This window comes from Sander vitreus, chromosome 21, assembly GCF_031162955.1.
Source record: "Sander vitreus isolate 19-12246 chromosome 21, sanVit1, whole genome shotgun sequence".
Lineage (NCBI taxonomy): Eukaryota > Metazoa > Chordata > Actinopteri > Perciformes > Percidae > Sander > Sander vitreus.
The window spans coordinates 18,599,390-18,618,196 of record NC_135875.1 but is presented as its reverse complement, the minus strand read 5'-3'; the positions used below and the strand labels follow the sequence as shown (position 1 = coordinate 18,618,196).

Here is an 18,807-nt window from a genome sequence, read left to right as displayed (position 1 = left end):
AAGGCAAATAATAGAACAGCTAGAACAGTCTGGTAAGTTCAGAAAAGTACATCACTTTATTGTAATGCAGCCTTTAAAAGCCGTAAAAGACAGTGTTGTCTTGTGTTTATGCCATATTACGATATCCAAAATCTAAAGACGATTTCTAGTCTCATATCACGATAACGATATATTGCCCAGCCCTACATACAAGATCAAAAATGTCCTCCTTACTCTTCTTTTTCACTGGGGCCTGTGGAGTAGCTGCCTCCGACGTCTCCTCTTCGTCTTTCACCTCCTTCTTTATCTCTGGTTTCCTGTCTTCTGTCTTAACGCTCGCCGTGGGTGTTGCCGCCGATGTATCCATGGGAACCCCTTTGCCTCCTTCTCCGTAACACTCCTCCTTTTTCAACTCTATCTTCACAGGCTTTTCCTCCGTTTTGAGGTTGCTGAGCTTCCCTCCTTTGGAGCAGCTGCCAGTGTCGCTCTCGTCCTCCTCATCCTGCTGTTTGATCTCCATCTTGGGGTCAAGGTTGGCGGCTGAAGCGTTCGACTGGGGCTGCTGGGAGGAAGTGTCCAGGCTGCTGACAGAGGCTGGAGTCAGGGCCTGACTGTCCCCTGGGAATGAACCCTTTTGAGACAACTAGAACGAGACAGAAACAAACTCAGGTGCATGGAAATAGTGAACAGGACATAGTGCTGCATGCAAGTGAACAAGCAATTGAACGATACTCTCAGCAAGATGACGATTTTGAGTAACTCAATAGGTAAAGCATGGGACAAACGCCAACAATGTAGTTTAATCAGAACTGAGGCAACGGTAATTTGTTTGGTCTGATGAAAAAGACAAAAGTGATACAGTGTATGGGGAAGCAGCAGATTAAAATAAATCGTAAAAGACACTGGTACAAGTTACTGGTACATCTGTGGAATAGACCATTTTGGTGTTTGTAAACAATCATGACATTTTCGTGGGCGGGGCTTAACTGGTGGCAGAAAAGTGACAGTTGTGGTGGGATCTATCAATTTCCCAACCCACTTTAGATGAAAACACGGCCACTTAACGCCTGGACAGCTAGCTACGTTTGTTCAAAGAAGTTGCAGTTTATCAGACTAAAATTTAGACTGAAGTAGTAGGGCTGAGAGATTTGTCGGTTGATTTATTTAGCTAATTTAATGGCTAAGAGAAGAGACAGGCTGGAGAAAATGACAGAAAGTTTCCAAAGTTTGGAATCAGTTCAAACGTAATTAAAACGAAAACTCTGTACAGTGTGTCTACTGAAAAACCGAACTAGCTTACCACAATAATAGCACGACGCCAACGCTTCAGCATCTCAACAGAAAACATTTCTCATCCATTCCACGAAGCGGACCCGACAAAAGTAAATCACGGAGTTGTATGGACGATGAAACTACACCAAACACACCAACTACCAAAAAAGAAAATACGTAGCAGTGACCACAATTTGATCTCAAGAGCCGACTTGTTGACTATCCTATCGGAGAAGCAGCTGATTGTTGCGCACCACTCTCTCTCTCACTCTTCACGGAGGAACAGCTGATCAATGATCTACTAGCATAAGTGTAAAAGAGCTCAATCTATTTTAATTTAAAATATTATATATAAATTAAAATAGATTGAGTATAATTAATATTTACATATAGGCCTATATACAGATCAGTCTCAGGTTGAAACTTGTAGTTCTGAAAGTTAAGTTGCACAACTTAAGGTCATGTTTATGTATGTTTAATGTAGGCCTTAGTGCGAGGTTGATGTCATTTCAGAAAATGTTTTCTTTAAACATTTTACAATGTAATATGGTACTTGAATACACTTCATATGCTTCGTTTTTTGAGAGATGATATTGTAAGCAATGTAAGCAACAAAAATTTTGCTTTTTCCGAAAATTTAACCAAACTATTGTTTATTATTGCTCTCCAATAAAACAAAAGTATTTCTTATCCGATTAATCGGTAGAATATTCGATTACTAAAATAATCGATAGCTGCAGCCCTACTGGGAGCAGAGCGGAGCTAGCTGCTCCGAAGATGGGTTAAGCTAACGTTGCTGGCTAGTTAGCTAAGCCAGCACTGCCCCTGTTCACCAGTAGGCTAATTTTCTGTAACCAATGTAGATTTAAAACATGGTGGAATAATCAAGCTAGCTAAGAAACTAGCCAGCTATACCCATGGATGTATTATAAGAAAGTTGTCTCTGAAAAACCCTGGATGTATTGTGATAAGTATATTCATCATTGTTTCGGCTGTTTTTCTGCCACCACAATGCGTGCGCAACTGTGACATACACTCCAAATTGGTCTATAAGGTGAACTGTTCTTAATGTTTAAGTTTGTAGGTATGTAAAAGGCTAAATCACACTGACCGGAGTGCGCGGCATCTGAGCACCATGCGGCGTTGAACTGGAGGCCAATCCAGGGTGAGATGGAGTGGTCGAACCAGCTGAGCCCATGTGCTGCTGTTGGAGGGGCTTGTTGGAGCCGGGGCCCTGGCCAAGCTGGTTCTGCTGGGGGGCTGAAGGTGGACCCAGCTGTGGTGCGTTAGGGGTGTGTGGCTGTGGGGTCTGGGACCCAGCGAGTCTAGGGGGTGTTTGATGAGGAGTGGGAGATCGGCTGTGAGCAGGGGAGGGCGAGCCACGCATGGCTGCCAAATGGGGGATGGAGTTGGGTTGCTGGTTTGTGTTAGATGGAGTCATTGAGGGAGCAGGGGCTCCAACAGCTGAATTGGGACCTCCGCCACCCACACTCTGAGGACCCATGGGCCCCACTGTGGACATGCCACTGGGACCACTGGCTGAACCTGGCTGTGCTAGAGGACTAGCAACTGGAAGAGAAGGAGGAGTGCCCATCTGCGTCTTAAGATAGAAGAGGAGGAGGGTGAAGAGAGAGGGGGCACAGACAGGAAGGGTGCACAGGAAGAGGATCAATAAAAGGTATAGTTCACGAAGAATATTAAGCATGTCTGACATGATTTTTAGGATAATCTATAAATTATCAATTAACAAATTAACAATTTGCATAACCTTTAAAGTCCTCAGTGGTTTCATTTTAGGCCTTTTTTTTTTTTTTTTTTTTTTTTACTGCAGGTGCTTTTCTATTAAGCCATGATGTTTTTAAGATCACTACATAAATATATTTCATGATCCAAAGATCCTGCCTCAAAAGTTCCCTACTCCAGGTCCCTGGTAGTACTCTCTGATGGCACAGGAACTACTGGGGGCACCGTTTGTTATACTGGGTGTTCCTGATTGGTCAAACACTTGCATTTCAAACTAGTATCTACAATCCTCCAACTTTAGATGGCATGTAAGTACTTCATAGAGTGTACTTCCTAAAGATATTACCTAAAGATAGAATCTACTGATTGTAACTATAGCTGTATCCTTGGAATCCTTATCATACAGAATGCCCAACCTCTGTCCTTAGTAAAGACTTAAGTGCAACTTGCCACACATCACCTATTAATAAATATCTGACTAACAGGAAAAATAACTTAAGCCACCATACCTGTGCCATGCCTGCCTGTGCTCCTGATTGGGCCATCCCAGGCTGAGCTGTTCCAACTCCTGGTCCTGAGCCAGGGAACTGTCCCTGGGACAGATACTGGTTCTGCAGCTGATTGACATTAGGCTGCCCCATCCTGGGTCCCACCATTCCCATCTAGAGGTATCAAAGAGCACAGGCGGGGGTTATGCACATTTTCTGACAAGCCATTCGAATGGTTAAAGTAGCATTAGTTTATTTTCACATCTAAATTGGATTTTGACATGCATACTTTGCTTTACTGTGCTGAACAACTTTCAAACCATTCACGCTGGTAGCCACTATATAAAAAGACAGTACACTCAAGTGAACTCTTAATTGTGTTTATAAGCACATTAAAACAAAAACATGTGATACATGGTGTGTGTTCAGTACTGACCTGGTTGCCAGATGCTCCTATGGGGAGAGGAGGCGTGGACCTCTGGCCCATGGACTGCATTCCCATCTGATTGAACTGATTCATACCTGACAAAACACAGAGACTGTTATGACACAACACATAACACGTCATGTGGAAACTAGTGATCAGCAGCCGATATTCAGTAAAGATACGCCATCGTGAGATCGGAAATTAGGATTTGTATGTGCAGATTTAGCTTTTTTTTTTTAAATATTGTATATGGGTTGATGCATGTAATATGGAACCAAAGCTTTGTATGTACTGTTGTTGGCACAACAAGCCCAATGGAAATTATACTGAATGGAAACACAACCACATTCAACTGCATAACCCACATGTGCCTATCACCGGGACAAGGAAAAACAAACCAGAGCCCAATTCCTTATCACCGCTGCTTTTCAACAAAAATTTGCACCATTCACCAGCCAAATGCTGGTAAAATATGCAGTTGGCTGGTAGATTTGCTTCACTCACCAGCCAAAAAAACAATGGTAATCATTTGAACATTCACTAGGCATTTGGCTGTTGGACAAAAAAGTTAATTATGCACCCTGATGGCGAGTTTGCTCAGCTGACAGTGAAAAAAAAAAGGCAGAGAAAGCAAAACCCAAACGCCAGGTTAAGCGGACCAATTTAGCTAGCACCCGACCTTATGACTGTGATGGTTAGATGGTAGAATTACATTGTATATTTCAGCTGTCCTTTTAGACTTACTGAAAGCATATTGTTGATAGAATAAGAAAATACGATTTACTTTTTGTGATTTTTTTTGATTGTTTATATAGAGAGTTTGGCCAACTCAAATCATGGGCGCCATATTGTATACCATCGTCAGGTGACTCTACAATGTACCACAGGCGTTAGCTAGCTGTCTAAACTTGTGAAAAGCCGAACAACATCCCCGTCCAAGCTGTGTTTCACTTTCCCTCCAATATTATTATAAACATAATAAAGACACCTGGACTCGGTCGAGACCAAAAGCCATATGACTATAGCAAGATCACAAGCATTTAGGTACATGGAGTGCTAGTGAAAAAGCTAACACTAGCATAAAGCACAGCTAACTTGCAACTTCATTCATTTCTAAAGCCTACTACACACCGAGACGATAATCGGCCGTCGGACAGTCTGGCGAGGTCAGTGACTCGAGTCTGTTCGGTGTTTTCTGTGCTGTCGTCCGTCCGAGGGGCCGTCGTCCTTCATTTTGGTCGATTTGACATGTATAATCGGTGGGGCGGGCACTGCCGGCAGTCGGACTCAAATGACCTATCTGATTGGTAGAGTGCTAACCCGGAAACGGGGAGCGGAATGAGCGTGACTACAGTCTCTCAAAATCTGACGAAAATCTTTTAAACTGAGCTTTGTCGATCTGAAATGAAGACAGATTCAGCAACTGCACGGCCTATTTCTCGCTTAAAATGTTTTCAGAAACACGTTTCGGTGAACTATTTTAGTACAATATGAGATCGTATTCTGAACAAACCGCCATGACAGTCCGTCTTTGAATTTCCAGAGAAACCAGACCCACGTGATGTGTTCGTCCAATCAGCTGCCGGTTTTCATTTTTGGGCGACAATACAGATTAGCGCCGCCTGCTGACGTATTACGTCTCGTCGCTTTGGTGTGTTCCGAGGCACTCGGGGAGACTGATCTGTCCAACTGCCTTTTCTGCCGAGGGTCGGCCGTCTGGTCAGTGTGTCTGCAGCTTAAAGCAGTGTTAGAACTTTTTTGACAGCATGGTTTACATTAACGATGGCATTACTATATTTGTCCTATGTAATTTGTTATCATAAGTCGAAGAGAGAAATTGACATTTACCTCACACAATAAGGACCTTCAGCTCCCATACTTTTCGCCTTTTTGGTTCACAGGGGAACTTTTTTCCGCTTCCCTGTCTTTCACTGCAGCCAAACACAGTTTGGGCATTTTTTTCAGTGATTTGTCATTTTTTTTATATAATTTATTACATTTTTCCACTATTCCCTGCAATATGTCAATGGGAATCAGATGAATGTTGGTATACAACAAGAAGTCCACGAAACACGTGACCACCTCGGAACTAATTGCATAACGGAATAGCTCAGAACATTCAATTCTCAATTGGCCAAACTCTCTATATAAACGGCTATAAATAGCTTTTGTTACGCTGCAACCTGGTGGAGATCCCAATACAAAACAACACAGTCAAACGGACCTATCCTGTAATTATAGCTATACCAGCTGCTATACAAAACAAAACAAAAATGATCGATATCGGCCCTCAATGGTGTTCGGCAATCGGTATTGGCGCTCAAAAAAACGTGATCGGGGCATCTTTAGCTGATACTATTTATTGAATAGTTCTCATGCATGTGCAGTAGCGCGGTTTCTATGTTGTTGTGCAAAAGTGTGAAGTGTTCCAAACACAATGCCGTGGCAACACCAGGGCACAAAATATCACTAGTAAACCATGCCTGTGAAAACAGGTTTTAGTCTCTTTGACTTAAATCGACATTTGCGCTGATACAACAAATAAAGTGTGTCAAATTGGTCCGCCCATAAAGTGATTAATTTAAGTAAAGCATCCTGGTTCCCAGTGGTTCATTACCTGGGCCTTGCATCCTGTTGACCATCTGATTTGGTCCAGCCGGTCGCACCATTGATGGGTCAGGGAGTGGGCCGTCTGTAAAAACAGAGACAGGAGATTAAGAAAATCAAGCTGTCATCTGTGCACAGGAGAGAGGTAGAGGTGGAAATGCCCTAACCAAGCATGTGTGGAAAGGTTTGTACAAACTCTGGAATGGTACAGTTTTTACATTTTCTGGGAGCTTTTTTTCCTGCAGTTTTGAGGCTCTCACAGAAGATCTGTGGGACAGTTAATTACTAATGTGTATAAAATATGAACCAACTCAAGAAACAGACTGAGACAAGCATAACTAGATTAACTGGGAGAAAACGCTGGACAAGGTTTAAAGCATGGCATGAAAAAAGAAACAAAATGGGATTGATGTTAACACCCCTTCTCTGTTTTATATATATATATATATATATATATATATATATATATATATATATATCTATATATATATATATATATATATATACACACACACATACATACATATATACATACACACACACATTTCATTTTTAAGTAGGATGACAATGATGATAACTGTCCAATAAACAAGCTATGGGCAGGTCCATTCTTTACCTTTAAAATCCAGTCTAGGGCTGCACGATATGAGGAAAATATGCGATTTGCGATAACGTTGTTGAATATCACTATAACGATATTACTTGCTATAAATCAAGAGATATTAAAGTGTACTCAGTTCTGCTGCTTTCAGTGTTAAAATACAACAAATTACTTTATAATTTAAAACAAATGAAAGGAAATCATTTCCAACATTCTTTTATTGAACAAACTGAACATTGAATATAAAAGGCACCACTAAAAAAAAAGAATGACTTTTTAAAGTGTAATTTTCTACTGATATTTTTTTCAACTAACAACAAATCTCGGAGTGTCTATCGTGATATGTCGCAGCCTTTTGCGATATGTGTATTGTGCCAGTTGATATTGTGATGACGATAAAAAATATATATCTATTGTGCAGCCCTAATCCAGTCAAAGAGACATAACCTATATCTTGAAAATGGACTTAACTGAGCCCTTAAATTCTGCTAAATGCAGCAAAAAGAGGACATCAAGATATAAAAAAAAAAAAAAAAAATAATCATGCAGTCACAAATCATGGCTTGTTTTAAATCTCAAACCATGAGGTGAGCGATACAAAACAATGCTAAAATGTCCCAATGTCACATTCCGCTGGATTAAATTATTATTCACATGACTGCGTGCAGCCCAGCGTAACATTAGCTCATCCAAGTCTACAGATGCAAGTCCACTCACTTGGAGGCAGTCCAGTGGGGGGCTGCCCCATGCCTGCAGGCCCGAGGCCCAGACCCTGCTTCTGGAGCCGGGTCCGCCTCTTCTCTTCTAGCTCCTTCTGGATCTTATAGATCTTCTCTGCTAGCAGATGATAGTACTCAGCCTGTCAAAAAAAAAAAAAAGAAACGTAGCAAGGGGGTAAACTTCTCAGACATGGAAGACAGTAGAGAAAAAAAAAAAAAAAAACCTCTTTGAATATCTACTGTTGAAATAAAACTACAGTAAAAGGTTTTATGAGGACCTCTAACAACTAAGAAAAAAAGACAGTTAGCAACAGTATAACACACAGGAAGGGCTTTATCTGCTGCAGTAAACTTAATCCAAACCTAGTCCAACAATGTGACATTTATTTTACTTGGCTGATCTACTTAACCAGGCTGATCTACGATGGAACAAGTAGCTGTATACAGCTGCAAAATGAAGTTCAAACTTCCCAGCAGTCTTCCTGTTTTGCTGAGTAACGCACCGAGCTAAAGGAGAGAGCAACTTACTCTACTGTTGGCCGACTCATACATGTCTCCCTCAACTTTTCTGGCATAGGCTACCAGGTTCTCCATTCGACGGTCCTTGAGAGCAGCAGGATCTGGAGTTGGAAAGATGGCCTGAACACTGTGGGTGGGAGAACAAATAGAAGGAGAGCAAAACGAGGAGGTGGGGGGAAGGAGGTGAAAATGTCATAGTTAACTCCTCAAGTCAAAATATTGCTTAAAAAAAAGGGTCTGTACTGTACTGTCAATCTGTAACATTACATTAATATAAACAACAAATATTTGCTATGTAAAGAAACAGCGGAGTAATGACGTTCTGAGCAGAGAATGAAGTCACACTCCCTCGGTGTGTGTTGTAATCTGAGCTTCTCTGTTCTTCGTTCACGCGCGTGTTAGTACATGTGGCCGTAAAAAAAAGGGTAGGGGAGCGATCGGTAAGAGCTGTGTGGAGGCAATCCCAGCCTGCTGTTTTTCAATATTCCGAGTACAGCCCCTTTAAACACAATATGTCTTTTCTTGTTTTGTTTTGTTGGCTAGTGGCTCCACTACAAGAGGCACTACCTGATGAGTGTGCATGCGTCTTTTGAAAAGTGTCAGTGCATAGTCAAAGCCTTGGTGTTTATTGTGGTTAACGTTACCGTCCATCAGCAATAAATATATTGTCACGCTCTGAATATTGTCCGCTAGTGCTTATGAAGGCTTGCTAACGTTATGAGCAGTTATGTTTTCAGAGGCACAAACTGGGGCTAATCTCAGCCAGCTTAAAATGGTACCCATGGCATGAACATTTCACTTTATGAGGTTTTTTAACATTAATATGTGTTCCCCTAGCCTGCCTATGGTCCCCCAGTGGCTAGAAATGGCAATATGTGTAAACCGAGCCCTGGGTATCCTGCTCTGCCTTTGAGAAAATGAAAGCTCAGATGGGCCGATCTGGAATCTGGTCCTTATGAGGTCATAAGGGGAAAGGTTACCTCCCCTTTCTCTGCTGTGCCCGCCCAGAGAATTTGGCCCGCCCATGAGAAAGAGAGAGACGTCATGGCTTGCAAACGAGTGAAGCATGGCAGTTGGTCAAGGCCACACCCCCACCCTCCACCTTGCCCCCCTCCCCCCCTCTCCTCCTCAATAGCATTTAAAGCTACAGACACAGAAATGGCACGTCCTAAGGAAAGCTCATTGTGGAACTGGCTCGTAGTGGCTGTAATTCTGCACCAAGGCTGAATTTTGGGAAAGAGACTTCAGATACAGTATTAGGGGACCACTAAGGCCTATATAAAAGAGACTTCAGATACAGTATTAGGGGACCACTAAGGCCCATATAAAAGAGACTTCAGATACAGTATTAGGGGACCACTAAGGCCCATATAAGAGAGACTTCAGATACAGTATTAGGGGACCACTAAGGCCCATATAAAAAGAGACTTCAGATACAGTATTAGGGGACCACTAAGGCCTATATAAAAAGAGACTTCAGATACAGTATTAGGGGACCACTAAGGCCTATATAAAAAGACTTCAGATACAGTATTAGGGGACCACTAAGGCCTATATAAAAGAGACTTCAGATACAGTATTAGGGGACCACTAAGGCCTATATAAAAAGAGACTTCAGATACAGTATTAGGGGACCACTAAGGCCTATATAAAAGCATCCAAAAAGTAGCATGTCATAGGACCTTTAACTAAACTTTTTTAAATCAAAAGCAGACACATACAAGTGCCTACTACTATCTACACTCACACAATGTATACTGTTGGGGGGAAAAAGAAAAAAAATTACATTAAATACTTCAACAAAAATATGATTTAATGTACAGCACAAAATTACATTTGTGTGGCGTTCCTCTTTAATACTTACAGTTTGTGTACCAAGTGGTTTCGTAGGTCCTGCGTGATGTCCTCATGCCAGCTTTTCCTCATGCCCGAGGTAGAGGGAGGGCCTGCTGTGGGCATGGAGCCGACCCCACCGGCATCATTCATCAGACTGGGAGATATAAGAGGGCATCATTTGATTGATTAACTTCTTGAAGAAAAACAGACTTGTGTGCCCCGGTCTGACAAAATTAGCTGCCGAATGCCATGTCATGTTGTCTGTGTTCCTTCTTACCCTTGGCTGTTCACATTGAGGTGCATCATGGTATCCTGCAGCAGGCTGGCTTGTTGGCTCTGAGAGGAAGCTCCCACACCTCCATTCACTCCCATAGCATTCGCACCTACACATGGAAAGGGCAGGACATTATAAAGTTTGCATTCCTTGTGTTCCCCTACTAATAATAACAGTTATACTTCCTCTTTAACATGTACCTCATAATGTCGTCAAGCTACATGGCATCAAACGCATATTCTCCATGTGCTGATGAGATTGCGTTTTACCTGAAGCCCTTTTAAATATACCTTTGCTTCTGGCGATACAGGACTACTCAAGGCCACTTAAAGCATTTAACTCCCTATGCAATTCTCTTACTTTTTAAAATGTCCGGGCTCTGGAAAAATGCTTGGCCCTCAGTGCAATCAGAAACAGGGGAAGGTATATCTTTCTGTACAGTAAAGCAAGTGGACATGAAACCTAACTTACCCATTGGGTTCAGAGGCCTCATGCCAGTCTGGCCTTGCAAGCCTTGGTTGGACATATTGGGCTGGGCTGTCTGAACCTGGATCTGGTTTCCCTGGTAGGTGAGGCCCAGGGCTGCGTAGGCTCTCTCTATGGAACTGGGGTCAATCTGGCTCGGCGGGTTGAGGTTGGGAGCACTTGGTTGGCCACCGGGTACTGCCCCAAGAGAGCTGCCCAGACCTGCAGCGGCCGCACCGAGTAGAGCTGTGAGGACATAAAAAGAGGAGAGGAGAGTGTCAATAATACATCTGATCTGTAGATATAAAATAACATAAGAAAACCCTGTGACTGAATATTTATGCAAACCTCATGCCGTAATCATATTATCGTTTAGTACACTATAAATTGTGTTTAGCTCACTAATACATAATAAATACATATATAGTGTACAGTGTAGTGTCAAGAAAAGGGAACGTATGATGTTGTTTGGTCAGATACAGACACTCACACTGCGGGTTCCTCTTGTCCCCAGCATTCTTCAGTGGCAGGCAGACAGGACAGTCATGTCGCGTGCAGTTCTTCCAATGGGAGATGATCTGCCTTGATGATGCACAGTGAGCAACTGAGGATGAAAAAGGACAAGGAGAGTAAGGAAACACAGAGGTATATGAGGGAGGGAAAAAGAGGCAGGAGAACAGGAATGAAACAAAGTGAGGCCATGGCAAAAAAAAATTAAACAACATTAGAGAGGCCTGCGTGTTACCGAAAAAAAGCTGCTGACACAGAAAACTGTTACGAAGTTAACCTAATGCTTGTGTTATTTAATACTTTAACTAATACTTTAATGTACTACCCAAAACAAACTAACAGTATACTAACAAGTATTGTCTGTGTAGTCAGAACCTTTAATATCTTATGTCTCCTGCGTTGTTTGCCTAAGAGCTATACCGTTGCATTGGTTGACATATTCCTTCAATAGTAAGATTGACAGCCAGTGTAGTTAACTTCTCACAGCTCTTCAACCTCAGAACAGATATCAATGTCAACAATGAACCTCAATCGCTGAGCATGCACGGTGACATCTGCCCTTCTCTATAGAAAGTAAATCACAATAATCAGTGGATTCAAAATAAACAACGTTGGCCGTGTTAAATCGCAACGAAGGGATAAGTTATATGCGGCTACCTAATGTTTGACTAGTATTTTCCGATGACAACTTCCGCAGTTCTACAGCAATGTTGTACGCGTAATAGAGTCGGTCAACACAAACAATATACGTTAACTGGATAAATACAGGATGCTTGTGATCTCACTAGGTTTGTTTATTATAATTTAAAAGATAAAATAACTCTGTTAGCACGCATGTCTCAGTAACGAGCCTGCTTCTCAAACACAGGGACACATCGAGTACAGGAGCATGCAGCATCCCTTAAACTCACCCTGACAGGACTTGCCAGCCTGGCAGTGAGTCATGTGGTTGAGGACGTTCTTCATAGTTCGGCAGTGGGGTAGGTTGCACTGCCGGACTTCACCGTTGGCCTGCTCCCGCCGCTGGCACTTGTGTGCGTGGAGAAGGAGTACCAGTTGCTGCTGGATCAGCTTGCGCTTCTCAGGATCAGCTGTGGGTGGTGCTCCGGCAGCAGCAGATGCTGCAGAAACCTGGGTACCGGGACCCACCAGACCTGCCTGAGTGTTGGGCACCATCCCTGGGGCTCCTCCCACAGGGGCACCAGAGGGACCGCCCACACCCGTTTGTGACTGCTGGGAGCCCTGGAAAGTAAAGGAGGAGGGAATAAGAAGACGTGAACGAGACAAGAGCAGCACATAAAGAGGAAATAGGGAGAGGTTAGGTAGAAGGTAACAGGGAGTAGAGAGGCGATAGGAAGAAAAGAATAAGAAGAGAGGAGGTGGTGTTTAATTTAGAATAAGGACGAGATTGAGGTAAGTGAAAAGAAACAGGGAACACAGAGCAGTACAGTGGTGCAGTGGGAAGAAAGGTAGGAGGGAAGAGATGAGAGATAAGGGAATCATTTTTGAGCTGATACTTAAATCTGCCAACTTGGTAAAAATAATTATATTACATTTTTTCAGTGAGTTTGTATTTGTTTCCTACCATGGCGGCCATTCCCTGCATGGGCTGGTTCTTCTTGTCCACATTGAACTGGGCCATGGGACCTTTGTTCTGGAGCTGAGGGCCCAGCCCTGCACCTCCCAGACCTTGATTCCCCTGCCCTGCATATGGACCTCCAAAAGGGCCCCCTGGGTTCCCCATCATCCCCATCTAGAAGTAAAAAAGGAGGAGGAGGAGAGAAAGGGAGTTAGTTAGAATGATGAAGAGATATGAAGAGTATACGAGAGTGATGTAGGATACATCAGGCAAAGTAACAACAATTAACGATGTTGATGCACCCACATTTCACCGATGTTATCGGTGATCGCATTTGAACTGTACACGTTAACAGCATTTTGTGTTCTGCCAGTTTGCAACATAATCTTCCAGTGTCTCCCCAAGATCTCCAATCTGAGCCATTAAATGAGCAGGACCTCACACCATGAACTCCATCAAAGCCAAAGCATTCATCTCCCAAAAGAACATGTTTATACATCTTGCGCTTTCTACTGCTCAAGAACATTGAAGTTACCCACTACTGAAAAGAGAAAATGTACTTCTAAATCGCATCAAGTAATGTGTAATTAAACCATTAAAAAAAATCATTTGAAAATTATGCAAACAACAACTTAACATCAACAGAAGTAACAGTAGCCAGTAGAGTGTTTAGTAGCAATCTGACATAGATCCGCTTTTCTCCCTGCACACTGAAGGGGTTATTTGAATTTTTTAAATCACTGATCTATTTATCATCAGTGCCCCTGTCTTTTACTGCTCCCTATACCTAACCTAGAAACCCTCTCACTGCTTTTGAGCTCTATGGCGAAATCAAACATCAGTGTCTCCACCACATTCATTCATTCAACATCTTACTGTCACTCCTGTGGGACTGTCAATCACACAAGCAGAACAGTTTTCTGCCACTTCAACTCTAAGCATAAATGTGCTGTTTGTCGCTCATGGTTGGTAGAATACAGACAGTCGTGGACCCAAAGCACCACTTTTTGTGGTTGTGTACAAAATAAACATCTTTCTGGATAGAGAACCAAACTACAGCCTAGGGATGCATGATACATCGACTCAATATCGTTATCGCAATATCACAATTTTGTGGAGCGCTGCGTCCCGTCCGTTGGCTGTGTGGCTTAGTAGTGTTTGATTTAGAGGCCGCTTGAAACGCTATAATGATCATGTTTCATTGGTCAGTTACCGTGCCACTTGCACATGTTAGTACACGTCAGCGCACGGGGCCACTACGTGACAAACCCTATGGAGCGTACCACGTGTGTGCGTATTTCAACAGAGTGACAGTGTAAGTGAAGAAATTGATAGAGACAACTAAACGGAACAAATCAGCGAAGCAAAAGAAAAGTTGTGTCCTGTTCTCTTTATTTATTTTATACTGTACAACTAGTAAAACATGTCCCTTATTTATTTATTCATGTTGTACCAGTCCGCAGTCAATATCGTGCAACCCTACTACAGCCTGCAGAAAAGTAGCATAAGTTAAAGGAAAAACTAATAATACAATTTTATGAATAGGTTTTGCAACAATCAATCATGTGCAAAAAACTTGCTGTTATAAACTATACTCGGTTTCACTAAATGATGAAATGTAAGTAATGACGCCTTTATTAGTTATATACCTAAGCTTGCTAAATTAGTCCATGTTTCTGTTTCAAACTTGAAAATACAAGATTATATTTTCACCCGATATGACATTTACAACATTCTTATTACATATAAATTCCATCAAACTTTTAAAAATAAATGATGTCAAACCATTTTCATAGGAAAAGAACAGCATTTCTATAATTGAAGGAGTCGCTACCTTGTTCATTGCTCCAGGTTGCTGGCCTCTCATCCCGGCCTGACCCCCGGCTCCCTGCTGCTGTAGGGTCTCCGCCAACAGGTTGCCGTTGCCACCCATCCCCTGATTCCCAAAGCCCATCCTGGGGGAGCCATTCATCACTTGGCTCCCAATCATGCCTGGCTGCTGCTGTCCATTATTGCCTTTCGGCTGTGCTCCCATCATGGCCCTGTTCATGCCACCCATCATTCCAGCTGCAGCATTCTGTTGCTGCTGCATCATGTTGGCCTGCTGCTGGGGTGAGAGGTGCTGCTGCTGCTGCTGCCCCTGGCCCATCATCTGCGGAGGCCCCTGGCCAGGGGTAGCCTTCATGTTGGCCAAGTGTTGCCCCATGGTGGTGGGGCCTCCTGGGCTGCCCATGGCTCCTTGGTGTCCCTGTTGGCCCGAGGTGGGTGCCCCTGAGCGCAAAAGCTCAGACAGCTGTTTGTGCTTGGCCACCGCATCCTGGCCTCCGCCAAGTCCAAGTCCCATTCCTCCTGCAACTCCACTGCCTCCTCCAGGACCCAGCCCTGCAGGTCCTCCTCCCAGAGTGGTGTGCAATTGGCTGAGGTCCCCGCCATTGACCAGGCCTGGTTCATTAGAGCTGATGAGCTCGTCTGGGAGATCATGCTCCAAGTCAAACAGTGAGCCAAAATCTAAAATGGAGAAGAAATGCAAAGTTTAGGCGAGGAGAGTCAATGAGATGGGAGACAAGCAGGGAAATGTGAGAGGAAGACAAAAAGGGCCACAGCCATGTTAAGCTGGTGTAATCCTTCATTTTTTCAGCATGACTGAGAAAATGCAATTGCATGTTTGACAATAAAAACTGATAAAAGCTGTTTAGGAGGTGTATGGACAATTTTCTCCCTTCAGAAATTAATAACATGCCAGAATAATTACACAAGTGAGCACGAAGTTTCAGGTGAGTTCCAGAAGAATTGCATGCACAAACATACATTGCAAACACACACGCCCACATGGTTTGCTCGCACAGAGAATCCCTGACCAGTAAAGTGATTCAACATGTTGCAAAGACAGGTTTGTACAGACAAGGTGACGAATGGACGACGTAAAAGTAACGCCACAAAATGGAACCAAGTCAGTAGAGACGCACACTCACTGTGTAAGTCTGTATCGAGTGAGTTCAACAGCACACAGCTTAGGCAGTCAAATAAGATACATGATGTCCATCACGTATCTTTCTTTTTCTTTATGATGGACATCAAGACCAAAACCTCCCTGCAAATTTAGAAAAAGTACAGGATCTAATTTAGTCCTAACTGTCACTTGTAATTGGAATTTGACAGTCGTTTCTTAGAATTGTGACCATGTCAAATGATTAAACTACAATGACAACAAAAGCACAGGGTAAACTATTATGCAAGGACTTGTACCAATTTCTCATATCAGTCTTCTCAATTTGTGATATGCTTTTGGTTCTCAACTTAACAATACACACACCGATGGTAGTGTCACAAATGATCTTCGAAGACAATAAATGTAAGTGCAATAACTTGCATTCCTTATACAGATTCCTTTCTTGACAGCACTGCACTGACAATTGAAAAATATCATGCAAGGTAACGTAAATGTGTCAAACGTCTGGAAAGTCCCTGTCCACGGATGCTGACTGCCACGGACAACCTGAGCCGAGTGGACAGCCCAAGATGCAGCTGTTCATGGTAAAATGAATGATTAAGTGATAAAATGGAGCAGATGCGTGCAGCAGTATTTGCTTGCTAACTTGACTCGCTGGTTAATAACCCAGTGGCAGGACATGGCGCTGTCCATGCTCCACAGTTTTGCTCTCAGGCCACTATTCCAGGTGCTGTCACACGCCATCCACAAAAACACACACCAACAATGGCAATTTAGCTAAACAATCAGTCGGACCCGTGGGCCTAAATTTGTCTCTTCCACAAGGCTTGCCTCGCCACCATCGACAACCTCTGCTTTCGCCAACACTATTCACTGTAGCTAACGTTAGTTGGGAAAAGGGTACGAGTTTTGATGGGGCAACACAACAGATTGCTTTAGACGCTTGAAGCCTTGGAAACTCAAATCACAGAATGGGGGTAACTGTATCTGACTGTCAATTTGGCACAACTGTAAGAAACCAAAAACTTTATCATGAGTTGACTTGGCATAGAGCTTATTATCAGCCCGGCTAAGGTAGCCATTAGACACGGGACCGTCAGTTGGGGATCCGCATTCAGTTAGCTAGCTAGCCTAGCGTTTTGCTAACAGAGCTACCTCCGGCTAAAATGGCTGTTAGCATGCGAGCTAGCTGGGGGAGCTCTTCTTCACGTCCGACACACACTCACTACTAGGAAGCTAACATTAGCAAGCTACGACAAAAACAGAAGAGTAATCCCGCGTCTTTTTCCTCTTTCAAGTAAATCCAGTCCGCCGAAAAATAACAAACTTAACGAATAACACCGTAACAAATGATATCATAAAATAATACTTACCATTTCCATCGCTGGCGGAGGCGGAAAGTGCCGGAGAGGAGAGTTTAGGCCTTTTGGCTGAAGGCGGGCCAGAGTCCAGAACGTTCTCGGCCATATTTTTTCGAAATAAAAATATATAAAGTATCCACAATTGCAGACGTTTTCACGCCCTTAGAAGCTCATTCCTTTTCGTTTCCAATATTGCGACTTTTCCCCCTCCTTTGGGGGGACTAAGAGGGGGAAAGTCCCGTGTACAAATTACTCCTCTTTCCCTGGGTTCGCCTCTCGATTTCAGCCTCGGCGTATATCAACCCCCCTCCCTCCCTCGTCGGATTTTTTGTTCTTTATAAATTTCTGCCAGCGGAGGAGGAGGGGGGGGTCGGTGAAAGTAAAGAGGGAGACACACGCAGCGGCTTCCCTCTAAACTTACACAGCCTCTTCGGATGTAAATAAACTATCCCCGGGTCTCTCTCCCATGGTTGCATCCGTCATTTCAACCTCCTTTCCAGCGGAGTCTGGATGGAGATAATGTCGGGCAGAAAAGGCTTCTTTGCCTGCGAAGTGATGGTGGTGCTGCTGGTGGCAGCGGGTATAAGGATGCGTGGATGCAAATAAATAAAAAAAAATAAAGCTGACAAATGTGCAGCTGCAATGGTGAATAAAGTATAATGCTTATTCGATGGACTATGCATGTAAAAGAAAAAAAGAAAAGTTAGTAATTATGAAATGTATCCATGCAGCAACCTGAACTTGCAGCTGCTTTTTGATGAGGTTTAGTTGCAAAGATTAAAGTTGGATTATGTTCATCAGTTATCTAAATGCAAGTAATCTAATTGCCAATCAGTTTTGCAGCCAGTAGCTACAATTAAAAGAGCAAAATAAACATTTAGTGCAGCAGACCAAGGTGGATTCACAAACACTGAAAACAGTATGCATGAGTGGAAAGACTTGGTAAAACTTGATTACAATAACTGACATTCATTAAATGTAATGCCCAGTCCTATCTGCCTTATTTTTATTTGTTTGCTTTCTCATAGGCAGAATGGTGACTTATGCAATTTGGCTCCATGGCCAGTCTCACTCAAGCCCTCAGTCAAAAAAGTAAGAGTCTTGTTCTAGTACCAACACAGCCATCAGCCTTTACTCTTATTGCTGAGTATTTATTCCACCTGTAAATGTACATTTGCTGCTTGAGTCTTAACTTCTCTTATGGATCACACTAAATAATTTACTGGAGGAAAGTGTTCAAAATCATCCATAGTCTGTTACCTACTGGAAAGCAATTACCAGTTTGAAAAGCCAACATTTTTTTCTAAGCCTGCGTTTACAGCAGCACAAGAGGAGTTGCATTATACACTACAACATAGATGTAACTGCTTCACATTTAGTCATGGTCAGCATGGTTTTATGTTTTTCAACTTCATCTGTACTACAATTTAGAATAAAGTTTTGTGAATCTGAATTGTGTTTGGCCACCAATTCATGA

The 18,807-nt window shown here is 42.8% G+C and overlaps 1 protein-coding gene across 4 annotated transcripts in view; it reads right to left on the bottom strand.

Moving 5' to 3' along the window:
• The window catches only part of ep300a (EP300 lysine acetyltransferase a), a 31,499-nt gene extending 13,668 nt beyond the window's left edge, over positions 1-17,831 (bottom strand). For 2 of the 4 annotated variants that reach the window (XM_078280011.1, XM_078280013.1), the window contains exons 1-15: positions 17,343-17,831; positions 14,854-15,527; positions 13,026-13,193; positions 12,352-12,682; positions 11,415-11,534; positions 10,937-11,176; positions 10,469-10,574; positions 10,220-10,345; positions 8,365-8,482; positions 7,835-7,976; positions 6,527-6,601; positions 3,919-4,004; positions 3,504-3,656; positions 2,363-2,851; positions 214-622 (exon numbers count right to left, since the gene is read on the bottom strand). In XM_078280011.1, the coding sequence (XP_078136137.1) occupies positions 214-622; positions 2,363-2,851; positions 3,504-3,656; positions 3,919-4,004; positions 6,527-6,601; positions 7,835-7,976; positions 8,365-8,482; positions 10,220-10,345; positions 10,469-10,574; positions 10,937-11,176; positions 11,415-11,534; positions 12,352-12,682; positions 13,026-13,193; positions 14,854-15,527; positions 17,343-17,436 (3,331 nt within the window). In that variant the 5' untranslated portion in view covers positions 17,437-17,831. The remainder of the gene's footprint in view (positions 1-213; positions 623-2,362; positions 2,852-3,503; positions 3,657-3,918; positions 4,005-6,526; positions 6,602-7,834; positions 7,977-8,364; positions 8,483-10,219; positions 10,346-10,468; positions 10,575-10,936; positions 11,177-11,414; positions 11,535-12,351; positions 12,683-13,025; positions 13,194-14,853; positions 15,528-17,342) is intronic. The other 2 variants (XM_078280012.1, XM_078280014.1) reach the window with 1 other exon arrangement.
• Between the last annotated feature and the right edge of the window lie 976 nt (positions 17,832-18,807).